We start from the raw sequence: 25,218 nt of genomic DNA, 5'->3' as shown, positions 1-25,218 counted from the left end.
TCAAACTGATGATAAAATATTAAGAAAGTCAGTAGGTCACATTCATGGTCAATGAAATTCAGTTTTCAATTTGTGTGCAAAACTGTGTATGTCATCAAAATTTCAAGGCTGTATCTTAAACAAGAGGGCCATGAAGGCCCTGTATCGCTCACCTGACCTACTGACCTAAAGATCATCAAGATAGTTTCATTAAAATATGGTCATAAATTTGGCCTCTTAACTGTTAACTAACTTTTCCTTTGATTTGACCTGGTGACCTAGTTTTTGACTCCACCTGACCCAGATTTGAACCTGACCTATAGATCATCAAGATTAACATTCTGACCAAGTTTCATTAAGATATGGTCATAAATGTGGCCTCTAAAGTGTTAACTAACTTTTTCTTTGATTTGACCTGGTGACCTAGTTTTTGACCCCATATGACCCAGATTAGAACCTGACCTAAAGATCATTATGATTAACATTCTGACTAAGTTTCTGAAGATACAGTCATAAATGTGGCCTGTAGAGTGTTAACAAGCTTTTCCTTTGATTTGACCCGGTGACCTAGTTTTTGACCTTACATGACCCATATTCAAACTGGACTTTGAGATCATCATGATTAACATTCTGACTAAGTTTCATGAAGATACAGTCAAAAATGTGGCCTCTACAGTGTTAACAAGCTTTTCCTTTGATTTGACCTGGTGACCTAGTTTTTGAACCCAGATGATCCAATATCAAACTCGTCCAAGATTTTATTGAGGGTAACATTCTGACCAAGTTTCATTAAGATTGGGCCAAAATTGTGACCTCTAGAGTGTTAACAAGCTTTTCCTTTGATTTGACCTGGTGACCTAGTTTTTGACCCCAGATGACCCAATATCGAACTTGTTCAAGATTTTATTGAGGGTAACATTCTGACCAAGTTTCATTAAGATTGGGTCAAAATTGTGACCTCTAGAGTGTTAACAAGCTTTTTCTTTGATTTGACCCGGTGACCTAGTTTTTGACCCCAGATGACCCCATATCAAACTCATCGAAGATTTTATTGAGGGCAACATTCTGGCCAAGTTTCATTAAGATTGGGCCAAAATTGTGACCTCTACAATGTTAACAAGCTTTTCCTTTGATCTGACCTGGTGACCTAGTTTTTGACCCCAGATGACCCAATATCACAATTGTCCAAGATTTTATTGAGAGGAACATCCTGACTAAGTTTCATTAAGACTGGGTCAAAATTGTGACCTCTAGAGTGTTAACAGTCAAACAATTAACGACGGACGGACGTCGAACACAGGGTGATCACAAAAGCTCACCTTGAGCACTTCGTGCTCAGGTGAGCTAAAAACAAGAAAGTAGGTCAGTAGGACAAGGTCACAGTCAAGTGACATCATATTACTTGGGGTCATCAGGTAATTATAATTAAACAGTCTCGGAAATAGGATCAGATGATTTTTTAAGTATTTTTCCTATATAACTCACATAATAACTAAGTGACCCCAGGGCGAGGCCTCTTTTACCCCCAAGGGCATAATTTTAACAATTTTGGTAGAGGACTACTAGACAATGCATCATACCAAATATCAAAAGCCTAGATCATATGGTTTCAGACAAGATTTTTAAAGCTTTTTCCTATATAAGTCTATATAAAACTTAGGACCCCCCAGGGCAGGGCCTTTTTTCACCCAAGGGGTACAATTTGAACAATTTTGGTTGAGGACCATAAGACAATGCTACAAACCAAATATCAAAGGTCTAAGTGTTGTGGTTTCAGACAAGAAGATTTTAAACTTTTTTTCCTATATAAGTCTATGTAAAACTTGGGACCCCTGGGGCGGGCCATTTTTGACCCTAGGGGGATAATTTGAACAATCTTGGTAGAGGACCACTAGATGATGCTACATACCAAATATCAAAGCCCTAGGCCATGTGGTTTTGTACAAGAAGATTTTCAAAAATTTCCCTATATAAGTCTATATAAACCATGTGACCCCTGGGGCGGGGCCATATTTGACCATAGGGGGATAATTTGAACAATCTTGGTAGAGGACCACTAGATGATGCCACATACCAAATATCAAAGCCCTAGGCCATGTGGTTTTGTACAAGAAGGTTTTCAAAGTTTTCCCTATATAAGTCTATATAAACCATGTGACCCCCGGGGCGGGGCCATATTTGACCCTAGGGGGATCATTTGAATAATTTTGGTAGAGGACTACTAGATGATGCTACACACCAGATATCAAAGCCCTAGGCCCTGTGGTTTTGGACAAGAAGATTTTTTAAGTTTTTCCTTTTGGTTGCCATGGCAACCAGAGTTCTGCATGGAATTCAATTCTTTTGAACAATTTTGAAGGGGGCCACCCAAGGATCATTCCTGTGAAGTTTGGTGTAATTCTGCCCAGTGGTTTTCAAGAAGAAGATTTTTTTAGAAATTGTTGACGGACGATGCACATCAAGCGGTCACAAAAGCTCACCTTGTCACTTTGTGACAGGTGAGCTAAAAACTAGGTAAGGAAGAGTTATGATTCTTTGACACTGCACTTTGTCTCAATGGCCTCTATGATTATGTGAAGTTTCAACAAGCAAATTCGATGAATTGGTATCCCCCGCCGAAAGGGTTTGTAGTGAGGAATGGCAAAAAGATATATCCGGCAAAAAGTTAAGGATGTTAATAAGAAGCAAATAATTTCATTAGTCAAAATCAATTTAACAGAAAACAAATGTTTAATTAAAGAGTACATAATAAATGTATGATACTTTGATCCTGACTAAAGAATTTATTTTGAATGGGATATGCTTACTGTAATAAGCTTAGCTTTTAAAATTAAATGCAGTTAATTGAAATGTGAGCTTGAAGTTTAACTGGAACGAAATATTGTCTTTGAGTGGTTTGGCACCAGGTGTTGCTGTTTAACATGTACATTTGAACTTAAAAGAACAGATGTCCTTAAGAGAACACAGGTAAGATATCTTGAACATGGCTGAGGGCAAGGTTTGTGCAGTCACAACTTAACATGTTGAAGGTTTGAACATTAAAAAAAAAAAAAAAAAAAAAAGGAATGGAATGGAAATATATATATATGTATATATATAGATATATGTATATATTTATTTTTTTAGGGGGTGGGGGTGCAGGGAAACGGGAGAGGAAACAAAATTTCACATGTTGATTATAAATATTGATTGAAAATTAAAAATGAAAAAAAAAAAAAAAAAAAAGGGTAAAAGGGTGAAGTTGGGTGGTGGGGGGGGGGGGGGGGGGGAGAGGATGCATGATCGGTGGTGGGCATGACTGGGTGGAGAAGTGAGGTGGGGGAATGGTACAATTTGGAAGGTTTGAAAAAAATCTAAAATAAGAAATGAAAAAAAAAAAATATTTTTTTTTGTGGGGGAGTGGGGTGTGACCAAGGCAAGTGGGTGACCAGGACTGGTGTGGGTGCGCAACTTCACATGTTTATAATAAATGTTCACAGAAAAGAATGAAAGAAATTTAATGAAATTCTGCCAAATGGTAAGTTTGTTATATACAAATATGTGGATTTTTTGACAATTAAAGGGCAATAACTCTGAAATTACAAAAGAAATCCGTACAAAATTGTCTGTGCACAACCACATTATAGTGCTCTAAATTCTGTTAAAGTTTCATAGTTCTAGGTCAAATATATCAAAAGTTATGATGCAGAAATTGCCATAATCTATAGTACCCTACATAGTTAACACTAGAAACTTCTAAGGTCCATAACTCTGGGTGTTACTTGGCCAATCTGTCTGAAACTTGATGGGCCCCATAACCTCATAGTGGTGAACATGTATATGAAGATTGTTTGAAAAAAATCTAAAATAAGGAATGAATTATTTTAAATATTTTTTTTTGGGGGGTGGGGGTCGGGGGAGAGGTGTGTGATCAAGGTAAGGCGGTGATCAGGTGTGGGTACACAACTTCACATGTTTACAATAAATGTTCATGGAAAAGAATGAAAGAAATTTAATGAAATTCTACAAAATGGTAAGTTTGTTATGTACAAATATGTGGATTTTTATACAATTAAAGGGCAATAACTCTTAATTTACAAATAAATCCGAATGAAATTGTGTGTACACAACCACATTATGGTGATCTAAATTCTGTTTAAGTTTCATAGTTCTAGGTCAAATATATCAAAAGTTATGATGCAGAAATTGCCATATTTATAGTACCCTATATAGTTAACACTAGAAACTTCTAAGGGCCATAACCCTGGTGTTACTTGGGCAATCTGACTGAAACTTGACGGGCCGCAAGAACTCATAGTGGTGTACATGTATATGAAGTTTTAAATAAATATTCCCAACCATTTCCTAGATATGGCTCCGGACGGACGGACGGAAAGAGGGAAGGACGGACAACGCCAAAACTATATCCCTCCGACTTTCGTCAGGGGATAATAAAATGCCATATATACTTTTCAAGATATACTCCGGACAAGCCTTATTTTGTCTAATAAAGGGAGATAATTCAAAAACTAGGTAAAGCAGAGTTATGGTTCTTTGACAATGCACTTTCCGTCAATATCCTCTATCATTTTGTGAAGTTTCAATGAAATGCTATTAATTCTTTTTAAGTTATGCTCTGGACAAGCCTTATTTGATAAAGGGAGATAATTCAAAATCTAGGTAAGGTAGAGTTATGAATCTTTGACACTGCACTTTGTCTCAATGGCCTCTATAAATATGTGAAGTTTCAATCAAATGCCATCAATACTTTTCAAGTTATACTCCAGACAAAAGTGTGATGGACAGACAGGCAGAAGGACGGACAAAGCAGCAACTATATGCTCGCCCTTCGGGGAGCATAAAAATACAGCTGTGCTAATGCACTTAGACGTGAGATGTTGTGCTTTCCAGTAACTGCTATCAGGCACCAGTATGTGACGCTGAATGATATTTGACTATACTGATGTTAGAGAAAATTTGCTATTTGGAAATGTTTTTTTTTTTGCTGTTAAATCATTGATTACGCCATTTTTTGCAGCGGTTGGATGCACAGTCAGGGAAGAGAGCTATAGTCCAGATTGGCACTACTTATCACTGAACCATTTTCTTTATATAAACACGTTACCTCACAATTCCCTAAGTGACGCATATCACCTCCACTCAGATCTTCATGTTTTACATAATCATTGAATTGTGGATAGGCCTTTACGTCTTTCTGAAAATAAAACCCTAGAGTAATATAATCTCTTTCACAGTTTATGATCCAAAGCAACAACACTGCATCTAAATCTTGTCTAAATTTGAAATTGAAATTCATTATTCTTTAAATAGTAAATTAATACCTCATCCATTTTAGGTATTTTAAGCAAGAGCTCTCAGAGGAAACAGTATGCTTGACCATTTAAATACTTGGTGGTACAATAGGCCACTATCATATCTGGGGAAACTAGAGCTATTGCTGGAAAGATTTATGCCCCAAATTTGGATGATGTTGTTGGAAGACAGTGTAATTTTGGGTCTACTCCATTTTGTAATAGCAGTGAACAAGGCAGTCTGAATGACAGCTAAATCCCCCGCCACTGCTATGGATAGTGAAAGGGTAAAACCTTTGATTTTAGCTGTGACCTTGACCTTGAACTGACATGGCTGACTCATGAATTCTGCACAACGTCTTGATGAGGTGATCATTTGACCAAAGTTTCATGAAAATCCTTCAAGGGGTTTAGGAGATACAGAGCTGAAACCTTTGACCTTCAGTTGTGACCTTGACCTTGAGTTGACATGGCTGACTCATGAGTTTTTGATGAGGTGATCATTTGACCCAAGTTTGATGAAAATCCTTCAAGGGGTTAAGGAGATACAGAGTGGACACCAAATGGAAGGCTCAAACCTTTGACCCTTAGTTGTGACCTTGACTTTGAGCTGGCATGGTTGACTCATAATTTCTGCACATCGATCTGATGAGGTAATCATTTGACCCAAGTTTTATAAAATTCCTTCAAGGGGTTTAGGAGATATAGAGGGGACACGAAATGGAAGGCTCAAACCTTTGACCTTCAGTTGTGACCTTGACCTTGAGCCGACATGGCTGACTCATAAGTTCAGCACATCGCCTTGATGAAGTGATCATTTGACCCAAGTTTGATGAAAACTTTTCAAGGGGTTTAGGAGATATAGAGCGGAGACAAAATGGAAGGCTCAAACCTTTGACCCTAAGTTGTGACCTTGACCTTGAGCCGACATGACTGACTCATGGGTTCTGAACATCGTCTTGATGAGGTGATCATTTGACCCAAGTTTTATCAAATTCCTTCAAGGGGTTTAAGAGATATAGAGCGGACACAAAATGGAAGGCTCAAACCTTCGACCTTGAGTTGTGACCTTGACCTTGAGCCGGCATGGCTGACTCATAAGTTCTGCACATCGTCTTGATGAGGTGATCATTTGACCCAAGTTTTATAAAATTCCTTCAAGGGGTTTAGGAGATATAGAGCGGACACAAAATGGCAGGCTCAAACCTTTGACCTTGAGTTGTGACCTTGACCTTGAACCGACAAGGCTGACTCATGGGTTCTGCACATCGTCTTGATGAGGTGATCATTTGACCCAAGTTTCATGAAAATCCTTCAAGGGGTTTAGGAGATATGGACCGGACACGATTTTGTTACAGACGGAAGGACGGACGGACGGAAGGACGGACGCAGACCATTCCTATAATCCCTCCGCCACGGCGGGGGATTAATAATAGAGTGAGAGTGTATGAAAACATTAACCAGAATTTCCAAGTATAAAAGGGATACAAATAATAGAATATTACTGCTGGAGTGATGCAACTTGTGTTATATGGCATGGGTGGCAATTTGTTTGTTTTGGGTTTAGCGTTGTTTTTCAACAGTATTTTAAGTTCCGGTACCAGTATGTAATGGAGGGCAGTTAAACTAACCGACGTTCCTAAATTCTGTTCCAGTAAGCGGTACTTATTTGTTATCCATAATTAACTGCTAATTTCTCCACACGAATCAAGGTTGAGGATGAAATGACTCCCACACAAAACTTAACCAAGGTGTGACACGTGAATGCCGTGGTGAGTAGGATAGCTCTCCTTATTCTTTAAATAGCTGAGCTAAAAATGCATTAACAGGTCATATTAACATTACACATTTGTAGATTTAAAGCGTAATGCTGCCACTGATAATAAATTGTGAGCTTACGCTAAAGTCTGCTCCCCAAGCCTGACTCACACATATATTCATCTTCTGCTCCAGTCTGCCGTCCAACCTTTTCTTAGCATCACATATTTCTGAAAACAAAGTTTAAAACTAACTTGAAAACTCAGCCTCGTGCTTTCATTGAACAATAATTTTGCTGACTTTGTGATTATTCTAATTGAAAGTCTTGGTACTATATTGAATTCCATTCTATCATTTAAATGCTGAAAAACTTTTCATACATATGAAAAGTAAAGTGCATAAAGTATAAGCATGGTACAAAATGTTCTAAGACAACACCTCCTTTACATGATGTATGTATGTATATAGAACAAATGGCAATAGCAGAAAGCTTGTATCATAATTATTATCAATACAACTATAGTCCATATACTTGAAACTTCTGTGTCAAAACATCTTTATTACATGTAAAATCGGAGGGCCATAATCAACTGAAAATACAGTAAATCCTGTGCTAAACACAACCTTTGAGAATAGAGACCACAAGACTTAAAAGACTAAAAATCTAACTTCTAGTTTGCTGTATATTCCAGCTTGTAAAAAACACCTCCTGCTTGTAAAAACACCTGTAAACTAGACCTTGTTCGCGAAAAAAGTACAAGTCTCCCCATACTGCTTCATTTAAATGGCATGACCAAAGGACGTGCAATATCTGGCCAAAGCACAACATGTGTTCAGAGATAAGCTAATATTTTTTTGGGGGAAATAGAAAGGTTAACGATAACTTATCAACATCAGCAAACAAGAGGGCCATGAAGGCCCTGTATCGCTCACCTGACCTATTGACCTAAAGATTACCAAGATTAACATTCTGACCAAGTTTCATTAAGATATGGTCATAAATGTGGCCTCTAAAGTGTTAACTAGCTTTTCCTTTGATTTGACCCGGTGACCTAGATTTTTATCCCAAATGACCCAGATTAGAACTTGACCTAAAGATCATCAAGATTAACATTCTGACTAAGTTTCATGAAGATACAGTCATAAATATGGCCTCTAGACTGTTAACAAGCTTTTCCTTTCATTTCACCTGGTGACCTAGATTTTGACCCCACATGACCCAGATTCGAACTTGACCTAAAGATCATCAAGATTAACATTCTGACCAAGTTTCATGAAGATATAGTCATAAATGTGGCCTCTAAGAGTGTTAACAAGCTATTCCTTTGATTTGACCTTGTGACCTAGCTTTTTACCCAACCTGACCTAGATTTGAACATGAACTATAAATCATCAAGGTTAACATTCTGACTTAGTTTCATTAAGATATGGTCATACAAGTGGCCTCTACAGTGTTAACTAGCTTTTCCTTTGATTTGACCTTGTGACCTAGTTTTTTACCCCACATGACCCAGATTTGAACTTGACCTAAAGATCATCAAGATTAACATTCTGACCAAGTTTCATGAAGATATAGTCATAAATGTGGCCTCTAAGAGTGTTAACAAGCTTTTCCTTTGATTTGACCTTGTGACCTAGCTTTTTACCCAACCTGACCTAGATTTGAACATGAACTATAGATCATCAAGGTTAACATTCTGACTTAGCTTCATTAAGATATGGTCATACATGTGGCCTCTACAGTGTTAACTAGCTTTTCCTTTGATTTGACCTTGTGACCTAGTTTTTTATCCTACATGACCCAGATTCAAACTGGACCTTGAGATCATCAAGATTAACATTCTGACCAAGATTCATTAAAATATAGTCATAAATGTAGCCCTCTAAAGTGTTAACTAGCTTTTCCTTTGATTTGACCTTGTGACCTAGTTTTTTACCCCACATGACCCAGATTCGAACTTGACCTAAAGATCATCAAGATTAACATTCTGACCAAGTTGTATGAAGATATAGTCATAAATGTGGCCTCTAAGAGTGTTAACAAGCTTTTCCTTTGATTTGACCTTGTGACCTAGCTTTTTACCCAACCTGACCTAGATTTAAACATGAACTATAGATCATCAAGGTTAACATTCTGACTTAGTTTCATTAAGATATGGTCATACATGTGGCCTCTACAGTGTTAACTAGCTTTTCCTTTGATTTAACCTGGTGACCTATTTTTTTTATCCCACATGACCCAGATTCAAACTTGACCTAAAGATCATCAAGATTAACATTCGGATCAAGTTTCATAAAGATTGGGTCAAAAATGTGGTCTCTAGAGTGTTCACAAGCTTTCCCCTTGATCTGACCTACTGACCTAGCTTTTGACCCAACAAACCCAGCTTTGAATTTGACCTAGAAATCATCAAGACTAACATTCTGACCAAGTTTCATGAAGATACAATCATAAATGTGGCCTCTAGACTGTAAACAAGCTTTTCCTTTGATTTGACCCAGTGACCTAGATTTTTGATCCCGCATGACCCAGATTTGCACTTGACCTTACGATCATCAAGATTAACATTCTGACCAAGTTTCATGAAGATATAGTCATAAATGTGGCCTCTAGATTCTCCTTTGATTTGACCTAGTGACCTAGTTTTTGACCCTACATGACCCAGATTCAAACTGGAACTTTATCATCAAGATAAACATTCAGACCAACTTTCATACAGATCCCATGAAAAATATGGCCTCTAGAGAGGTCACAACGTTTTTGCATTATCTGACCTACTGACCTACTTTTTGATGGCATGTGACCCATTTTCGAACTTGACCTAGATATCATCAAGATGAACATTCTGACCAATTTTTATGAAGATCCATTCACAAGTATGGCCTCTAGAGAGGTCACAAGGTTTTTCTATTTTTAGACCTACTGACCTAGTTTTTGACCGCACTTGACCCAGTTTCGAACTTGACCTAGATATCATCAAGATGAACATTCAGACCAACTTTCATACAGATCCCATGAAAAATATGGCCTTTAGAGAGGTCACAAGGTTTTTCTATTATTTGACCTACTGACCTAGTTTTTGACGGCATGTGACCCAGTTTCGAACTTGACCTAGATATCATCAAGGTGAACAATCTGACCAATTTTCATAAAGACCCCATGAAAAATGTGACCTCTAGAGTGGTCATAAGCAAAAGTTTACGCACGGACGGACGACGGACGCTGCGCGATCACAAAAGCTCACCTTGTCACTTTGTGACAGGTGAGCTAAAAATGGGACTTTGAGTTTCATGCAGTTTTCAAACGTTTCCAGTTTTTAGAAGGTCCAGTTTTCAGAAGTTCCACTGTAACATGCAAAACTAGCCTAGATACAAAACCTTTCTACAACGTTTGTATGGTTTCAGATTATTCCAGATAAACTTTTGTTACAGATGGACAGTCAGACTTACTGGACAGACAGCACAAAATCAATATATCTCCCCTCATAGTAGGTGACAATATTAAAGTCAATTTTTTGGCTCTCTCATGCTGGTCTGTATACACAGGATTGACTGTAATGCATGAATAACTGAAAAAAAAGACCTTTTAACTCGTCATCACAGTCTTCCCCACCGTCATCACAGTCTTCCCCACCGGCTTTCAAAGCAAACCACAGGATGTAATATTGAAGCAAATTTAACATGCCATCATCTTCTTTTTGTATTGCCCTTAACTGCTGTATAATGTTACCATGTCCAGAGTGATAACTGTGGGTATCAGAACTACTACTGCTGCAGCAGCTGTCTGTATCTGATCCACTGCTGCTGCTGCTGCTGCTGCTGTCTGTATCTGATCCACTGCTGCTATGTTTTTCCCTGTCCCCATTCTGTGTACTAGTTTTCTTTATCTGTAAGTTTAAGAGTAAACAGACAATTTTAATTGTAAATATCTAATACAATACACACTGCTGAAATACCGTCATTCCAGCACAGTATGCGCAGGTCTATAAAAACCGATAACGCCTTGGAGAAGTGCTACTGACTTGGCCCATCGTAATTTTCACAGGGTGACGTCTGATAAAAAAATTGTAAGAAATAAAAGAAAACAGAAATACAAATCCAATGCAGTACATTGTTGGTATGTACTATAACAATATGTAGACCTATGCTTCCATCAACATGTAAAGTCTGTATCACTTACAGGCAGATCAACAAAACTATATACAAATGTATTGATCTTATCACAAGCATATAATTGTGCAATAATGAACCATTACCTAACCATTTCTCCTGTGTAGTTTGGTGTAATTCTGCCCAGTGGTTTTCAAGAAGAAGATTTTTTTAGAAAATGTTGACGGACACACGACGGACGCCGGACATTGAGCGGTCACAATAGCTCACCATGAGCCTTTGGCTCAGGTGAGCTAAAAACAGACAAAATTTAAAGAACTAAAATTAAAAGGGTCATTATGCAAATTGCTACATTCTATGTCAGTATGTGTGTTCAATGTAATACTTCAACCTGTATTCAGTATTTCCTGCAATCAGGACACATCTAAGAAATACATGGGTTACTGAGAATTTATTCAGGAATCACAAGATAAATTCATCAACCATTAATGACTTCTCACTGAGATCTAATAATTTTGTTTGTATGTAAGTTTATTTTTAACTGCAAACACTGTCCATATTGGTGACTCTTCCTGAAGATTGTTAAGTCAGTTAAGTTTAGGAGAATAGTGTTAGATACAGACAATACCCCCACTCCAGTAGCTTCTTCTGGCTAGTGATCCGATACCAAGACCAGCCTCCTGTGGGTTTCAAACCAATGACCTTCACATTCTATAGCCAGTCTACTAACCACTGAGCTAAAGAGGTTAAAAAATCTTAGTCTTGTTTTGAGCTGATAACCCCTGGAAGACTTGTACTCTTTCATTGCTATAGTATTTTCTTACCCTCTTGACCTTTTTCTTTGAAGACTTAGAAGACTTAGTAACATCCTTTTCATCATTACTCTTGTCATCATTATCTGAACCTTTTTGTTTACCAGAGGATGTTTCTGCAGCATCAGAGTCTATGGAAAAGACAAATTATTCTACAGCATTTCTTTAAGGCCTCTACACAATGAAATACAACACAGTTCAAGATTCATTCACTTTATACTATAATTATCAGCTATTCTGCCAAAGATACATCTAAAGTTTATTGCTAGGCATGTGAATCAAGTCCATAAATAAATTTCTACACCAAGATATAAATAGTTTCAAATACAAATGTTTGAAGTGCTTAAAGTTGGAATATATATCAAGAATTTTTAATGTTACGGCTAAAAAGAAATGTTGAATAAGAAAATCTCTATTCTATGAATTCCTTTAAAGGTATCTATTATTAAAGAACAAAGTTTTGAAAAAGCTTAGAACATGAGTTTTTCTGTAAAAGTATGTATTTGAGAAAAAAAACTAATATAAATTTTATGAGACTAAGTTTTACAAATTTGAGAAGACAAGTAAATAAAGAAAGTGATAATTGAATTTCAGATGATGCCAATTTTTTAGTCACAAAAAATAGAAAAAAATTTAAGTGTTGGAAAACTACCGGTTATACAGGGAATACTTCTTCTAACAAGCTACATCATGTGATATTACATAATTCAAACTCGAGCCGTCACCGAAGGTGATTACCAGTAATATCCACAGAAGCCACTTTAATACAGGGAAAGTAAAATATTGTGATTATGACCTTTAATCTTTAAGAGTGACCTTGACCTTGGACTTAGTGACTTGGGTTGTGCACTCTACATGTCGTCTTGACAAGGTGAACAACTGATGCTAGATTTTTGAAAATCCTTCTAAAGTTAAAGAATATAATATCAAGCACACACAAATTGAAGCTTATCGACCTCTATTTGTGACCTTGACCTTGGATCTAGTGGCCCAAGCATCATTAACTGATGCTAATTCTATGAAAAACATCAGTTTAGAAAATAAAGAGCACAAACAAAGTTCAGCTACTTGACCTTTGACCTACAAGAGTAAGCTTCGACCTAGCATACTGCATGTCATCTTGGTGAGGTAAACAACTGGTTAGTTTTACAAAATTCTTCCAAGCTATTTAGACACTATGGAGCATATAATATAAAATTAAGTTATTTAACCTTCGACGTTCAAGTGTGATCTTGACCTTGGACATGTAGTGACCTGAAGTGAACTTTCTACACATCCTCTTGCTGAGGTTAACAAATAATGCTAATTAAATGTAAATCTTTGACAGACCAACAGACAAACATGACTCCAATAAATACTATGTATCTGGGGGTATAATAACAAATGAAATTAAATTGGTATTTACGAAAAGTTCTTTGTGTTGAAGAAAATATGTCAATAAACAAGACCTGTGTGCGCAACACACACGCCTCCATGACAGTCTGTCAAAGGCAAGTGGCTGTGTAAATTTGTATACCTTTACATTGACCTCTGACCAATATGACGATATTTGGCAATTTATTTTTACAAAAATAAGTGTGCGACAACCGCTTTAATGACGTCATATTCGTAATGACGTCACTTATATAATGACGTGATTACCGGCAAAATCGCAATAACTTCTTCATTTTTGAATAACAAGAGATCACAGAGTGATCTTGGCGCCCACCAATGTGCCATTTTTGAGTGTTCCAAATTTCAAGACTTATTGACTAGCTCAAGGTCAAATTTCATTTCCGTACACAACACAAATCTATGCATGTGGTCCAAATTTGAAGCCTGTACCTTCAAAAATGTGAAAGTAGGTCACTAGGTCAATGTCAAGGTCAAAGTTTGTTTCGGTACACAAAACTATGCATGTGGTCCTAAATTTGAAGCCTGTAGCTACAGAAATGTGAAAGTAGGTCACTAGGTCAATCTTAAGGTCAAAGTTCATTTCGGTACACAAAACTATGCAAGTGGTCCAAATTTGAAGGCTGTAGCTTGAGAAATGTAAAAGTAGGTCACTAGGTCAAAATTATGGTCAAATTTTACTTCGGAATACAAAACTATGCATGTGGTCCAAATTTGAAGCCTGTACCTTCAAAAATGTGAAAGTAGGTCACTAGGTCAATGCAAAGGTCAAAGTTTGTTTCGGTACACAAAACTATGCATGTGGTCCAAATTTGAAGGCTGTAGCTTGAGAAATGTAAAAGTAGGTCACTAGGTCAAAATCAAGGTCAAATTTTATTTCGGAATACAAAACTATGCATGTGGTCCAAATTTGAAGCCTGTACCTTAAAAATGTGAAAGTAGGTCACTAGGTCAATGTAAAGGTCAAAGGTCATTTCGGTACACAAAACTATGCAAGTGGTCCAAATTTGAAGGCTGTAGCTTGAGAAATGTAAAAGTAGGTCACTAGGTCAAAATCAAGGTCAAATTTTATTTCAGAATACAAAACTATGCATGTGGTCCAAATTTGAAGCCTGTACCTTCAAAAATGTGAAAGTAGGTCACTAGGTCAATGTCAATGTCAAAGTTTTTTTCGGTACACAAAACTATGCATGTAGTCCAAATTTGAAGGCTGTAGCTTGAGAAATGTGAAAGTAGGTCACTAGGTCAAAATCAATGTCAAATTTCATTTTGAAACACGAAACTATGCATATGGTCCAAATTTGATGCCTGTACCTTCAAAAATGTGAAAGTAGGTCACTAGGTCAAAATAAAGGTCAAAGTTTTTTCCAGTGCACAAAATTATGCATGTGGTCCAAATTTGAAGGCTGTAGCTACAAAAATGTGAAAGTAGGTCACTAGGTCAAAATCAAGGTCAACTCATGTCAAGGTTCATCTTGCCACTCAAAAATATACATGTGGTCCAAGTTTGAATGTTGTAGTTACTGACAAGAACATTTTAAAAGCTTTTCCCTATATAAGTCTATATGAACCATGTGACCCCCGGGGCGGGGCCATATTTAACCCTAGGAGGATAATTTGACAAACTTGGTAGAGAACCACTAGATGATGCTACATTACAAGTATCAAAGCCCTAGGCTTTGTGGTTTGGACAAGAAGATTTTCAAAGTTTTTCCCTATATAAGTCTATGTAAACCATATGACTCCCAGGGCGGGGCCATATTTGACCCTAGGGGTATAATTTGAACAATCTTAGTTGAAGACCACTAGATGATGTCACATACAAAATATCAAAGCCCTAGGCCCTGTGGTTTTGGACAAGAGGTTATTCAAAGTTTTTCCCTATATAAGTCTATATAAACCATGTGACCCCCAGGGCGGGGCCATATTTGACCCCAGAGAAATAATTTGAATCATCTTGGTAGAGGAACACTAGATGATGCTTCATACCAAATATCAAAGCCCTAGGCTCTGTGGTTTTGGACAAGAAGGTTTTCAAAGTTTTTCCCTATATAAATCTATATAAATAAACAAAGGGCCATAACTCACTCATAAATTGTTGAACCAGTCTGATTTTCAGGGGGACACAACTAGGGTACCAATACAACATTCTGACAAAGTTTGGTCAAAATCCCCCCAGTAGTTTCTGAGGAGATGTGATAACGAGAAATTGTTAACGGACGGACGGACGGAATGACGGACGGACGGACCACGGACGCAGAGTGATTTTAATAGCCCACCATCATCAGATGGTCTGCAATCATTATTTGACCACTCATTTTCTTAGTTCGGACATTTCCAACACAATGATGATGGTTTCGTTGCAAAATTTCTTATGACAACAATATCGATCATAAGGTCACATGATCAACTGACCGTATATCACTGGTCACATGATCAACTGACGGTATATCAAGAAAGATATACGGCACCCTGATATCGGGTCGAAAATACTGCAAGTGACAGGATAAAAAGTGTTCTTTAGTTACTTAGCAGAAAATGTATTCAGTCACTATGGACCAAAGGGTTCTAAAGTTACATAGCAGAAATTATTTTCAGTTTTGAGGTCACTGTGACCTTGACCTTTGACTTAGTGACCTCCTAAACAGTAGGAGACATCTACTAACCACAGGCAATCATCAAATGAAGTTTGATGCTTGTAGGTCAAACTGTCCTTTAATTATTAAGGGGCAACCATTTTGCAATGTCAAGGTGTGACCTTGACTTTTGACATACTGATCCCCAAAATAATTGGGGTCACATACTGACAACAGGCAATGTCCCTTAGAAGTCTTAACAATTGTATGCACTTGTGACCTTAACCATTGACCCCAGTAAATAGAGATACAACATGATATCATTCTAAGAAGTTTGATGATTGCAGACCAAAGCATTATTTACATATTGAGTGGAAAACGTTTTATGTCATTGAGACCATGACCTTTGACCTAGTGATCCCTAAAGTTTTTGGGGGCATTTACTATCCACAGGCAATCTTTCTATGAACCAAGAATATTGTGACACCAAGCATTCTCTAGTTACTGATCAGAAACTAAATGATCAACCAACTACAGACAGACGGACACTAAGCAAAACAATATAGAGCGGATGTGGGTATTTCCGAACAGTTAAGCAATAATGTTGAATGTTCGGAAATACCCACTTATATTGCCATTTAAAAACAACTTGTTTATAAAGTAATTCCAACTGATTTAGCGTGTATAATTGCGAACTATATACGTATATAGATACCGTCAGTACAGTGTTTTGAAGATATTACCTATTGGACGTGTATTTCTGAACAGTGGGGGTTACTCCGAACAATAGGGGGGCTAATTCCGAACAGTCCCAACTTTTTTAAAAATAGAACCTTTTAAATGTTTGTATACAATGATAAACATACAAAATCTTTACGGTATTACTTGCACTTTTAACTAAGGAACTTTATAAAACAAAACATATATCTGTATCTAAACTTAAATTTGCAGAAACACAGCACAACATCTTGACAAATTTCTACATGATTAATGTCCAAAACGCTGAATAGAGTATTAACATTCTTATACATGGTGCAATGTGCAGTGTTATAGCCAGGGCTTCGGAAATTTGCCGGTTTGTCGGTTTTGGACCGATTTTTGACTTTTCAGACCGATTCGTGAAGTGAAAAAACGAAAAAAAATCGGTCCCGTAAAAATGGAGAAAAGAATAAATTTCGGTCTGATATCTCAATACACAATCACCTGCCAAGTAGGAAATTGTTGGTCGCACCTTCAGATAATCAATAAACGTGTCAATCGGTCTGATTGTCACTTTGATAATCGGTCCGTAATTAGTGCGTGACGCAATCAGTGCTCGCGCGGCACATCCTTTAATGTTTGCAGACAGCCGACTGCGGTGTATTAAACATTTTTGACTGGTTTCTTAACGTTTCTGACTGGATCCAAATCATTTCGACGGGGATCCACTTCTTTTATTTAGAATCCGACGGATGGTTTATTTCAAAAGGCTATGTTTGATCACGGTAACAAACAAATGGTCGCTGCATTTAATCAAAGAGCTATAATTGTACATTATAGGTCTTTGATTTAATGAGACATCACACGGAAAACCGATAAAAATAATTTTTATAATTACTTGATTTGAAAAAAATACATGATTCATTTGTTGGGGCTCCAGTTGAAACAAATGCAGAAAATCGTCTTTGCAACCTGACTGTACAAAAAAGAAAAAAATGGACGGGCAACCACGAATGATAAAGAAAACCGGAGTGGCACTGTTTATCAAATCGGTCTTTTAAAAAAACGTTTCAAAATGAAATTTTGTTTACATCAGAAGAGAACATACAACTTTATAAAATGTAGTTGCTTATTGAAGTACAACGTAAGTAAAATGAAATATCCGTGGCCAACCCGCGTGACGTTTTGGTACTATACATCCGGGAAATTCGATCTCAGCGTTCAAATAACGTACACATTCGGTCCGCGGCAGAGTATTCTTTAAATACTGAGGCTGTTTAGCAGAGAATACATGTCGTGTAACTGACTTTGACGCATTGTATTTTATAGAATTCCGTCAAAGAATGAGGAAACATCACAAAGTATCTGCCGTGTATACGGTATCGAAGTCAAGTGCGTTGGCTTTTAGACTAGTTACGCACACGGTGTCAATGCCTCGTATTATCTCGGAAAAACATCGAAATTTAAACAAAGTAACGATCACACATAACACTGAATAACTGTCTTCATTGTATGGTAACGCGCGGTGACTGGTAACTCATTTTTAATGCATGACATGCTTATTTCTTTACCCTATCAAGTTTTACAAAATATGTAATATTGGGAATGCGGTGGGTGGGGTAGCGCCGATGTCAGGATTTTCGTTTCGGACCGATTGAGTTATCAAAATTTCCGGAGCCCTGGTTATAGCAGTTCAAATGTCTTAGAACCCGTGTTTAACTTAACAGTATTTGCATTCAAATGGAAATTTGTCTGTATCGCCCAATAATCTGCTACACATTTAGGGTGAAATATATACAATTGGTGCATGTATGGTTTTTCACATGCGTAGCAGTAACGTGGACCTTGTTGTGCAGGGTTGTCTTTGGCACCAAAAATTCACTTGCAGCTCTTGACAAGCTCATGCTATTGCTACATGAGTCGCCACCTCTTCTAACAGAGTCAGATCATAAGCTATTTTGAAGGGTTAAATAACACTTAGATATTACATCTTTTCTTATATTTCTTTACACTGTCTTCAACTCATTACTAAAGGATCTAAGAATCCTGCTGCTCACTAATATATATGAATATGACTATAAATAGAACTTGATATATTTAAGCATTAAACTGTAAATTGAATTTTACCATCACTAGAGTAAATCTTTCTAGCTTTTTTGGCAGACGACACTGGTTTTATAACATCATCATCAGATTCTTCATCAGTTTCATTAGAAACATGTCCTTGTGAACTGCATCAAACATGAAATATAAATATGTGATATCAACATGTGTACACTGATGAAAGTTTCATGGCTTGATAACTGTATTTAGAGCTGGTCTGGAGGACCAGGATCTGCCAGAAATTTCTGTAATAAACAAATAATTACTAGTTTGATGAGCTATAATATCAAACATTGCTGCAAGATGTCAGGTTCATTATCACAGTATGAATGTAGATCTGTGTATTCTTTTATCATAATATTTGTAAAGGTATATTAACAAATAAAGGCATTCCTGTCATTTATTTTCTCTTAAACCTGTGTACAAAGTTCAGATGTGCAAGACTTCAACCAGGTTTGTTCGCTTTGAAATATTTTTCACTAGTATTTCTGTTATACAATTGTGGGCACTTAATCTAAACAGTGTTCATGGATTCAGTACCAGATCTAATCTGCTCTCTGTAGTAACTTCTAACTTCTCCACAATTATCAGACATGCGCAGATCCAGAGGGAGGGTCTGGGGGTCCGGACCCCCGCTGGGAAATCCAAAAGAAAAAAAACAACAAGAGGGCCATGATGGCCCTGTATGGCTCACCTGAGTACCATTGTTCAAAATGATATGATCAAGTGTTGACATGGAGCACATAGGCTGGCACACACATTAAATATCATCAGGATAAACATTTTCTTGTAACAGTCCCTTTTGACCTAGTCAGGGCCAATTTCCATACCAAGTTTGAGGGTCCTAGGCTCAAATGCTGCATTTTTGTACTAACATGACTATTCCTTACTCTGGAAGACTTAAATAACATTTAAAACCAATCTCATTAGATGCTGCTGATATATATTCGTTTACATAAAATAAAGGGAGGTAATTTGTCATAAATTTAGTCAAAAGTTATCTACCCTGATTGTCAGAGTCCATCTGATGGCACCAATGACATTTCAAATCATTATCTTCATTGGTTACTGACATACACCCATTTTAATTTGAAAGAAAGGGAGGTAATTTGACATAAAATCAGTCCATAGCTATCTACCTTGATTGCCTCAGTCCAACTAAAGACATTAATGAAATTTCAAATGAGTTCTATAAATATTTACCGAGATAAATCCATTTTTATTAAAATCAGGGGAGGTAATCATGCATTGGGATATGCATGTAGAAGATACAGAGTACAAGCCTATACAACAATATATTAGTAAAGTATTCTTATCGATAAATGTTCAATCAAGAGTTATCTAATACGACTATTTCTTACCATGGAAGACAAAAAAAAAAAATTAAATAACGTTTCAAACCAATCTCATTAGAAGCTGCTATATAAGGTGTATTCATTTAGATAAAAAAAAAAGGGAGGTAATCTGTCATAAATTCAATCAATATAAGTATCTTCACTAATTGTCCAAGTCAATGAAATTTCAGATCAGTATCTTCATTAGTTACGGAGATATACCCATTTTAATTTGAAATAAAGGGAGGTAATTTGACATAAAATCAGTCCATAGTTATCTACCCTGATTGTCTCAGTCCAACTAATGACATTAATGAAATTTCAAATAAGTCCTATAAGTACTTACTGATATAAATCCATTTTGATTACAATCAGGGGAGGTATTTGTTTGTTTGTTTTGGGTTTAATGCCATTTTTCAACAGTATTTCAGTCATGTAGCGACGGGCAGTTAACCTAACCAGTGTTCCTGCATTCTGTACCAGTACAAACCTGTTCTCCGCAAGTAACTGCCAACTTCCCCACATGAGTTATCAGAGGTGGAGGGCGAATGATTTCAGACACAATGCCTTTTATCAAATTGTCATGGAGAACATCGAACTCGCGACTCTGCGATCCGTATACCAACGCTCTCCCTACTGAGCTAAGCGGACGAGCTATCAGGGGAGGTAATCAGATATAAAATAACTCTGGAACCTACGATTGGATAAGACAGATTCGTCATGGAATCCAAGATTTATTGTTGTTGAAGATATTTTGGAAGTTTGTATCAAATCAAACCATAAATGAGGACTCTATATGGCTGCAAAAGCCAAAATAGCAAATTTTGGACCTTTAAGGGGCCATAACTCTGGAACCCATGATGGAATCTGGACAGTTCAAGAAAGGAACCGAGATCTTATGGTGACACAAGTTTTGTGCAAGTTTGGTTAAAATCAAATCATAAATAAAGGTGCTATTGCGCAGACAAGGTCAAAATAGCTAATTCTGGCCCTTTCAGGGGCCATATCTCTGGAACCCATGATGGAATCTGGCCAGTTCAAGAAAGGAACCGAGATCTTATGGTGATACATGAAACCACTATCATGCAGACAAGAAATTTTGACGGACGCACAGATGGACGCACTGACGCACAGACGATTGACGAAGGCTGATCACAAATTAAAGCTCACTTTGTCACTATGTGACAGGTGAGCTAAAAAAACAAGAGCTGTCGGAGGACAGCAACGCTCGACTATTCAACAGCCTTGTCGATTGAATGAATAAGAAAGTCGAAAAAGGGGCATAATTTAAAAAAAGCAAAATTGGGTTATGGTCCTATGGAACCTGCATAGTGCTTATCAGCTCATGACAGTGGACAAGTGTATGAAGTTTCAAACCATTCCCGTAAGTGGGTACTGAGATACCAGCTTACATATAAGAATTTAACCAAAAACTCCTAAGTTGAAAAAGGGGCATAATTTTGTAAAATGCAAAGTTGAGTTATTGACCCTTTGCACTGCATGTCATAACATGACAGTGAACAAGTGTGTGAAGTTTCAATCCTTTCCCATTAGTGGATACTGAGATACCAGCTTACATACAAAAACTTAACCAAAAATTTCTATGTTGAAAAAGGGGCATAATTTTGTAAAAAAGCAAAACAGAGTTATGGGACCTACTTTGTGCATGTCAGATCATGACAGTGAACAAGTGTGTGAAGTTTCAATCCATTCCCTTTAGTGAGTACTGAGATACCAGCTTACATACAAAACCTTAACCAAAAATTTCTAAGTCGAAAAAGGGGCATAATTTTGTAAAAAAGCAAAATAGAGTTATGGAACCTGTGCAATGTAAGTCAGTTTATCACAGTTAATAAGTGTGTGAAGTTTCAATCCATTCCCACAAGTGGTTACTGAGATACCAGCTTACATACAAAACCTTAATCAAAAATTTCTAAGTCAAAAAAGGGGCATAATTTTGTAAGAAAGCAAAATAGAGTTATGAAACCTGTGCAATGTAAGTCAGTTTATCACAGTGAATAAGTGTGTGAAGTTTCAATCCATTCCCACAAGTGGTTGCTGAGATACCAGCTTACATACAAAAACTTAACCAAATCGGGACGCATGGGCGAGTCCAATAGCTCTACTATTCTATGAATAGTCGAGCTAAAAATGAAAAGAAGAGAAGAAGGAAAGAAAATGGTTTTTCGAAAAGGCAACATTAGGACCGCATTCAAAGGGTATGTGGCTGCTGCTACATACGACCTTGATGTAATTCATATTCATGTTAATTTTCTCAAAGAAACAAAGAATTTTACCTTTAAGAAGACTTAATTATTTTTCCTAAATTTAACAGGTGAGCTCATAAAATCGTGAAAATAAGGGGTATATTGTATATAAAGTTGCAGTGGAAAAGGTGTTCTTAAATGCTCCTAAAATGCCCCAGAATACGGGAAATGAAGCGTTTAATTTCAAATTTTTCCATGGGGGGGTGTGGGCGGGGGGGCATTCTATTTCAGCCTGTTCAAGAAAAAATAATTGGCAACGCTGTACTTGTAAACGGCTAGCATCCACACACACACACAAATATATTTAGTGTATAAAGACACATGTTTGTCAGTCATAGTTAAGGGCGGGCGGACCCCCTCTGAGAAAATTGGCTGGATCCACGCATGATCAGAGGTGGAAAATGAATGATTTCAGACACAAGATCATCTATCAAAATGTCACAGAAGAACATAGGTCTCATCTGGGGACTGAACTTACAGCACTACAATATGCTCATCTGTTCACTCCAATTTACTAAGTTAAGCCGGTGGAAAAAAACAAAACATGCATTTTAAGGCATTGTCAATTTAATAAAATAAAACTTGTATACCCTACTAAAGGTACATACCTGCTCGAAGATTTTTTGGGAGAATCTGTAGGGGATTTCCGTCTTAACCTTGATCTGCCTGATGACGTTTTACTGACATCTTTGTCCAAACTTTGCTTGCAAGGGCTTCCCCTTCTAGGAGTCTTCTTTCCATTTTCCTCATTAGCATCTTCCTTACTAGTACCGGAATCATTCGTCTTCCCATGACAAGCAGGGCTATTGCTGCTTCTACGTTTCTGACGTACAATGACTGGCATCTTCTGAATTAACAAATTCACCACAAATTATCTGTTGCCAAAGTAATTTTGGCACATGAACATAAATATCATCTTGACTATAACTAATTTGTTCTACGTTAAGTAAGGCTATATACTAGGTAGCAATGACCACAGGAAAGGTAACTCTTGCAAACACTTGGTTTTGGATTTGAAAAAAAAAATGTGACAATTTTTAACAAAAAAATGGAAGTTTCATATTTCCTTTGAATGTTTACATTTTGGCATGACAGACAATGCAATTGTTGGAATCATCAAAGACAAATGACAAAGTTAAAAAGAATACAAGTTTGATTCTCATCCCTGCCCACCCAAAAAGGGTATATACGAGTCACACATGTGGGTCACCTTAAATATTGCATATTAAATAGTCCCAAGCCACTGGGGGCAAAAGCATTGGTCACTACATAAATAGTTCCAAACCACTGGGGGCAAAAACATGGGTTACTACCCCAGTGAGTGGCTTGGGACTATTTATTTATGCCATAGTAAGGTGACCAACACGTACACGTGTCGGACGTCTTTGCGCCAACCCGCATCGAAAAACCCCTAACACCAATGTTTAAATTATTTATCAAAAGCCGGATATTGTGATGATGCGGAAACTGTACAGTTCAACAACATTTGACAGTATCCGATAATTATCATTTCTCAAATTAAGAGAAGTGTTTGGCGGAAAATCTACTTTCGATTTCAAAAAACTTTCAGTAGTTTCTAATCGAGTACTAGCGTTAAAACGCGAAGGTTTTAGTGGGGAAGTCGTAGCACCGGGGGCAGCACTTTCAAATAGGTTTCGAATCATGTGCATGATATTAACACAATATATTTAATGAAAAACTTACGCCCTGATTTATAATTTTTGTTTACCTTAAATTTCCACTTTCACTTTCGAGCTTGAAGCGGGAACAAAATGACGTAACGCGATCATGTGATTATCACGTGACTGGGCACATTGTAGAGTAATATGTTTAGATTTTCATGATAATGTTTAGGTTTAAATTTCATGATATCTAAACTTACTAACACTTAGAACTACCAATTTTGTTCGCATTCATATAAATGTTTGAATTATTTGAATCTATCTTTTATGTCTGAAGTTGTCTGGTTATGAAGAAATGGAGATCTAGAAATTTAAAATATCTGATTCACAAATAGGGGGTCACTTTTTATGGAAGATTATTTATGCAAAAATTCTATTATTGTATTTGATCAAACGCTTTATGATTAATGACAACTATTATTGCATTTGGTAAAGTGCTTTATTGTTGATGACAAACGCATGCTACATGTTGCAATTTAGATCACTTATATATGGATATAAGTAAACCAATTAATGCTTTAAATGCCAAAATCCTTAGTATCTTATGTATAGCTTCATGATAATTTTTCAAAGTATTTTTTCTAACGCCAAGTGCCAAAAGAGAACTGGTAGTCATTTACTTGATTTGGGCTATTGAAGACTAGTTAAATGTTAGCAAATACGTTCTCTCATTGTTAATCAACTGTTTTTATTACAGTTATTACATGCATACACTGTAATGTCATTAAGTACTTGTGTAATGTCAAGAGAGCAACGATTTCTGTATTGCGCTTTATGCTTATTCATATACGTAATTTCATGTCTTCATATTTTGTTAGCTGGGTCCATTTTCGTTTAAATGAAGAACGATAACTCCAGCTTACTTATTTGAGAATACAGTTAATAGCTGATCCCTTCAAGAAACTCTCGTAGAAAGAGGTAGCCGGGGTTATTAATAAAACCCGGCCCGGCCCAAACCACGGAAATAGCCGATTCCGATTGTACGGAAACCACCGGAAACTTACGGACGGAAGGCTAATATAATTACGAATGGTGATACCGTTATCTTTATCAAGGTCATTATGTGTATTTTATTTCATTATTACAAAAGTAGAAGCAAAGTATTTGATATTGATGATACGTATGTTTGATGAAGTATTGCACTTGACATAAGCGAAGACCTAAAATAACAAGATATTTGAATCACACTCAATCAAAGAAGTAATACGTTCGGCA

The 25,218-nt window shown here is 36.9% G+C and overlaps 1 protein-coding gene across 1 annotated transcript in view; it reads right to left on the bottom strand.

Moving 5' to 3' along the window:
* The window catches only part of LOC123537477 (uncharacterized), a 46,870-nt gene extending 22,775 nt beyond the window's left edge, over positions 1-24,095 (bottom strand). The window contains exons 1-7 of the mRNA XM_053529235.1: positions 24,051-24,095; positions 22,930-23,168; positions 18,745-18,848; positions 11,963-12,081; positions 10,612-10,915; positions 7,170-7,258; positions 5,084-5,173 (exon numbers count right to left, since the gene is read on the bottom strand). Coding sequence (XP_053385210.1) covers positions 5,084-5,173; positions 7,170-7,258; positions 10,612-10,915; positions 11,963-12,081; positions 18,745-18,848; positions 22,930-23,165 — 942 coding nt within the window. The 5' untranslated portion in view covers positions 23,166-23,168; positions 24,051-24,095. The remainder of the gene's footprint in view (positions 1-5,083; positions 5,174-7,169; positions 7,259-10,611; positions 10,916-11,962; positions 12,082-18,744; positions 18,849-22,929; positions 23,169-24,050) is intronic.
* Positions 24,096-25,218: the final 1,123 nt, after the last annotated feature.

This window comes from Mercenaria mercenaria, chromosome 17 (genome assembly GCF_021730395.1).
Source record: "Mercenaria mercenaria strain notata chromosome 17, MADL_Memer_1, whole genome shotgun sequence".
Taxonomy (NCBI): domain Eukaryota; kingdom Metazoa; phylum Mollusca; class Bivalvia; order Venerida; family Veneridae; genus Mercenaria; species Mercenaria mercenaria.
Note: the sequence above shows the minus strand (reverse complement) of the source record. Positions and strands in the feature narration are given on the sequence as shown.